We start from the raw sequence: 5,706 nt of genomic DNA, 5'->3' as shown, positions 1-5,706 counted from the left end.
AGATTATGAGGGATTATCGCGTGCGGACACCGCATATCCGATCCTGACCGTAGATCAGGGACAAGATTATTTCCATTTTTTTTAAATTTCTATGGGGCCCACCAAAATATATTAGATCAGAAAATTTAGGTTCGGGTACGGCATAATTTTTCAGGATTATACGATTGGGATTCTTACCGCGAAGTGTAACCTATCAAATATTTCTCCACTTTTCGAGAGGGCGCGAAGGCATGTCTCTCTCTTCGAAGCCGAGCTGCTGCCGCCTCCTTCGTTCTCATCATCGCCCAGCCATTGCTCCCCGTTCTCCCGGAGTTTTTCTTGTCTGACACTTCCGCCATTGCCGAGCTCTAGATGTACGCAGCGGAGGAGGGCCGCGCACTGGACCGCAACGTGTACGCCGACACTGCGGCAGATATCTGGCCATTTTATTTCCCGGAGGCGGATTTTGCTATAGATGACAGGAGGTACAAGCTTTTGGCCGAGCTGGCGGACTTCTTCTCATCCCTGAAAGCGGATTCCATCCTCTCTAACGTAAGTCCTCATTCCCCCTCCTCGCATTTTATCTCCGTCTCTATTAGCGCAGGGGCTAGGGTTTTAAGTTTAGTGACCAAATTAGGGTTTCTGATTGTTATTATTTGCATTTCATTTTCCCATGGATACGTGTTGAATCTTTTGATGTCAAACCCGAGCCTGGAAGACAAATATAATGAAATGAATTGCATATATTTTGTATTATCAAAATAAAAGATTATATGTAAATGTCAACAAAAAAAAAGTTTTGATTTATTTTATAAATAAAAGTCCAACCGGAACAACTAAAAAAAAATTGACTGAAACAAAACTAAAAATGTTAATAGGGGAAACACCAACCAAATACTTAAAAGAGGAAATAGAATAACTAAAGCTAATATTGAAATATCAAAAATGAATTTAGAATTGAAATGTTTGCATCTGTGAGGATAATCCTGTAAGAGGTTTAAGAGAACTGTTAGACAAAAATATTAACTGGTAAGCATAACAAATCAAATCTAATATATAACCACTATTTATTATAGTATAAATGACAATGAATTGAGAGATGTAGTATGAACAATAAAAAGTTACTATATGCACAATTATAATTTTATCGGACAAAAATATGCTGGATAAATCGAAATCAATATAATATGAGTATATTCAAACTGTTTAATGAAATATGCAATCACTAATTATTACTGGTGTATGGCTTAGAAATCATTCATTTTTTAATTTTAGTTTAAATTATATTTATATAATCAATATTATTAGATACTGTGAAACTGGGAAGGTAAACATCAACCCTAGAAAGTCTGGCAATTTCTTATAGAGTCATCATTCAGTGGGTCCGTCAGCCTAACTAATCAATATCTAAAAAGGTTCAACCGACCTACATAGCTGACACAAAAACATATGAAATTTGTTTCATAGGAAATATATAAGCAAAATGCTACTTCACATAGATTTGTGATATGATAGAAATTTACATGTAATTCATAAAAGTAAATTACAAGAAAAGAAAAACATTTTAATTGCACGGTTTATTCATATACACAGAGAGTTGTACAATAATGGAGTAAGTAATTACTTAGTTATGAACAATAATTGAAGCTATAATAATTGAAAAAATAAATAAATGAAATATCAAAGATTGGACTGACAATCCTATAAAATAACTTTGAATATAATACAAACAGTAAGAATAAAACCCATAACTAGGAAATATACATTTATCCCATACTAAAAAATAATTAGTTACTTTGAGGTGGCAAAAATGAAACTTCTGACTTTTTGTAAGTTTCACTCGATGACGTAACAAGTAGGTGATGCTCAAAAGCTCTATACCCAAAATACATTTAGCTATAAAATTATATTAATTATTATTATTATTACTACTATTAGACGTGTTAGTGTGTTTAATTTTGCATTACAATAGAAAACAAAAGGAAAGAAATGGGAAGGAGGGCTTACTGAGGCGGTGCGGTTGAGCAATTCGGGAAGGCGAAAACCGAAGAGGAAACTCATAGGAAGGAAGAAAAGAAAGGGGATCTTGTGGGGGATTGCGCGAGTCTCTGAATCAGGAAGGCCGTATGACAACGAGAGTAAGAGATCCCGCGCATTGTGTGACCCAGAAGACAAAGCAACAATTGCCGGAAGGAAGGAGAAGAGAAGGTGGCTCCGCTCGACTTACTAGTGGGAAAAAAAAAAAAACAAAATTTTGGTTCTTACATTGATTATGACTCAGTAAACATTTATATTGTATCATTAGGAAAATCACTTTCTTATCCTAACATTTTATTGTCACATCTAGGATCCGAAAGTTGTTACACTCGACAACACGGAACTTGATTAAATGATTAATTTTAACTCCTTAGACAAACTCAAAAGTGAATCATTTAAATCTGTTTCTGATTCACGCGCCAAGAATAAACAAATAATAATAATAATTTATTCTATTATTGGATTCTTAATAATAATTCAATAGGTGGCAAAAAATAATAATTATCAGAAAAGAAACTAGAAGAACAACTTGTTTAATCTGAAGAATATTACAAAGCGATCCTAAAAGGCCTCAATTTTGCAACTCAATTTTATATGGTGTGGTATGTTTTCATCACTAAATGCTGATTGTTTAATCTGAAAAATAAATAATAATAAGAACTACTTTCTTTTCTGAAGGTAATGGTTGATTTTTCTCAATTTACACTTGGAAGATTTACGTACATACCACTCAATTCTTATGTATTTACATATCTACATCTAAATCATACATATTATCTTACTTACGCATGAAATAGTGTATTGGACTTTATAAAAGCTAAAATGGTATTTTTGATGTGATATGAAAGAATTGGCTGTTATGACTGTAAAAAAAAAAACAAAATTTAGGTGTTAAACATGTAAATGCATAAGAATTTGTGTTATATATGTAAATGCCCCTTTGCACTTTTAATGGAACTGTGAATTTGTTATCATGCACTACTAGCTGCATCATGATTTAGTTTAATATAAATTCATATACAGGTTCAGTATGATAGTTGTGTCTTTCTGCCGGTTGACTTCCAGCAGCTTCAAAAAGTATGTTTAGTAGAGGGGTTTTATGCAAACTTAAGGGAAGTGCCCAAAGAGTCACTCTTATGCATGGGAGCCGCAGCTCATATGGTACTTTATGTATATGTTTCTTGGGAGATTTATATACCTAGCACACAATTCTTATGCATTTACATATCTCACACTTAAACATTCATATTTATACGCATAACACTTCGGTGCTTTAAGCTTATGCATGAAAAGGTGTATTTCACTATTAAAAAATGATAATAGCACTATTTTTTATGTGATATTAAAGATTTTAGTGCAATGTGTGTAAATATGAAAGTTTAGGTGTGAGATATGTAAATACATAACATTTATGTGCTATGTAGGTAAATGCCCCATTTCTTTTACCATCCTTTGGGTTTGAAAATTCCTAACACGAATCTCTGTTTGAAATTTGTATGCAGGCTCTGTTGTTGAAGGGAAATGATCATCACATTGCAGAGGCTGAGAAGATTAATATTAGGCTTTATAATCATCCTGATTCATTGATCACACTAAAAAGTTTGAAAGCTGCTTACATTGGTTGGTCGTATGCTTTCTTTTTGGGTTTCATTTGTTACCTACTTATGTTTTTTTATAATGCACGAACACTTCTAATTAAAGCGCAGTGCAGTGTTGAACGTGGAAACGCCTCCTATATGGCTCCGACACTTAGCGGCACAATATAGAAGTGTTTAATTTAAATAATATTTAAGAAAAAAAGGGACACACGTGCTTAAATTAATAAATTAAAAAAATTTAAAAATATTTTTAAACCTATATTTTTAAGATTAAAATTTAAAGAAATATTTTATTTTTTATTTAAAATTAAACTTAAGATGGCAAGTGTTTATTTTTTTATATCATAAATTAAATTATATTTTTGAATTCCTTAGCTTTCGACAATTAATGTTATTCAATATCTCTTCTTTATTGTTTTTAAAATCCTTTTTATTTACTTTTTATCAATTTTTGTTAATTTATATTAGGAGGATTTAAATATATACCCATCAATTCTTATGTATTTACATATCTAACATCTAAACTTCAATTTTTACATATGTTCATCTTACCAATGCATGGGAAGGTTGGAATCCCATATTATAGTTAGGTTGTCCAAATCCTGCAAGAATTCTTAGGCATCCACATCGCCCTCTAAGTTTGTAAGAATCTAGTTTCAATATTCTGATTCCACTAAACTTCTATGTTTTAACCTAATAGTGCTTCTAATCTTTTTCCGATAGTCCGATGTTACGAATAGTTTTAACCATTCAAATGACTAAGTTGAATGTAAATGACATTTAAAAAGTTAAAAAATAACTTCAAAAATAAATAGCTCCGGAAATCAAAGCATTTTCAATATAATATGAAAAATTTGTGTGATATAAATGTAAAAAACAAAGTTTGAGTATTAGATTTGTAAATACATAAGAATTGGGTGGGATGTATATAAATGCCCATTTATATTATAATGTTTTGTCTGAGTATATTTTTAAAAATAGAAGTGTCACGTGTGCATGTTTTGTCATTGCTCACGTGTCTGTTTCCATGCGTCGGAGTTTTTTTTCCCTATTTTATTGGTTAAGAAAAAAGTTTTTGATTTCGAATTATATTGCCGCAGGTAAGCTTGTTTCTGTACGGGGCACTGTCGTTAAAGTTAGTACTGTGAGGCCACTAATCATGCAAATGGATTTTACATGTGTTAAATGCGGAACCGTTATTACAAGAGCTTTTCCAGATGGAAGATTTTCACCACCAATAGGTTGCAGTATTCATGGATGCCGAAGCAAGACTTTTACTGCAGTCAGATCTTCTGCTAAAGCCATAGATTTTCAAAAAATAAGGCGTGAAACTCCTATCTTTGCTTAGGAAGCTTAGTTATAGTTGAAAAATTCTTGGGAAATTTAATACCTAGCATACAATTCTTATATTGCACTTTGATATTTACCTACATAGCACTTTAGTGTTTTAAATCTATGCATGAAAATGTGTATTTAATTTTTTAAAAGCAATAATAATACTATTTTTTGTGATATTAATGATTTGAGTGCTCTATGTATAAATATGAAAGTTTAGGTATGAGATGTAAATGATGCGGGGTGCTATGCGGCGGTGATTGTAGAAAGATCAAACTTGGCGGCATTATTTATTTTTTTCTATTTTCTTAAAGAGTTTCCTTTGTCATTCCTCCTATATATGTGCTGTATTAGGGTTTGGATCCTCAATTTTATTGTGTTTTTTGTTGGAACAGCCGACGGTATCTTTGTTTTCCCTTTTAAAGTTGTATCCAAAGGTTTGAGAGGTGCTTTGGTTGCATCTCACTCCTAAGGTGGTGATTATCTCATGTATCCCCTTCCGCAGCACTCCCGACCACCCCTTCCCTGTTGCGACGGACCAAAACAACCTCCTTTTATTGTTTTCCTTGTCGTCCAGCCATTTTCCTTATTGTTGTTGCCCAGGACAGCCCTCCTTTGGCTGTCTAGTTGTCCACCGCATCTCCCGTTGCTGTTCTAGCCCTCCTTACCCGCTGTCATCGCTGTTCCAGCCCTCCATATTTGCTGCCGTTGCTGTTCCAGCGCTCCCCCTTTGCTGTCATCATCTCGGATAGCAATG

At 33.2% G+C, this 5,706-nt stretch overlaps 1 protein-coding gene across 1 annotated transcript; it reads left to right on the top strand.

Annotated features, from left to right (window-relative positions):
* Positions 1 to 170: 170 nt before the first annotated feature.
* On the top strand, positions 171 to 4,962 carry LOC110037819 (probable DNA helicase MCM8). The gene is made up of 4 exons (XM_020742542.1): positions 171 to 531; positions 3,040 to 3,177; positions 3,519 to 3,636; positions 4,715 to 4,962. The coding sequence occupies exons 1-4, from the start codon at positions 352 to 354 to the stop codon at positions 4,960 to 4,962; spliced, it is 684 nt and encodes a 227-aa protein (XP_020598201.1). The 5' UTR covers positions 171 to 351.
* The last annotated feature ends 744 nt before the right edge of the window (positions 4,963 to 5,706 follow it).

Source organism: Phalaenopsis equestris, unplaced genomic scaffold (genome assembly GCF_001263595.1).
Source record: "Phalaenopsis equestris unplaced genomic scaffold, ASM126359v1 Scaffold225436, whole genome shotgun sequence".
NCBI lineage: Eukaryota > Viridiplantae > Streptophyta > Magnoliopsida > Asparagales > Orchidaceae > Phalaenopsis > Phalaenopsis equestris.
This window is presented reverse-complemented; position numbering and strand designations above follow the sequence as displayed.

What these genes read in the sequence shown, in the direction of transcription:
- LOC110037819 (XM_020742542.1), top strand. Translation starts at nt 352, where the DNA reads ATGTACGCAGCGGAGGAGGGCCGCGCACTGGACCGCAACGTGTACGCC. An exon ending in CGGATTCCATCCTCTCTAAC is followed by an intron (nt 532 to 3,039) that starts GTAAGTCCTCAT and finishes ATTCATATACAG; the next exon opens with GTTCAGTATGATAGTTGTGT. An exon ending in TTTGAAAGCTGCTTACATTG is followed by an intron (nt 3,637 to 4,714) that starts GTTGGTCGTATG and finishes ATATTGCCGCAG; the next exon opens with GTAAGCTTGTTTCTGTACGG.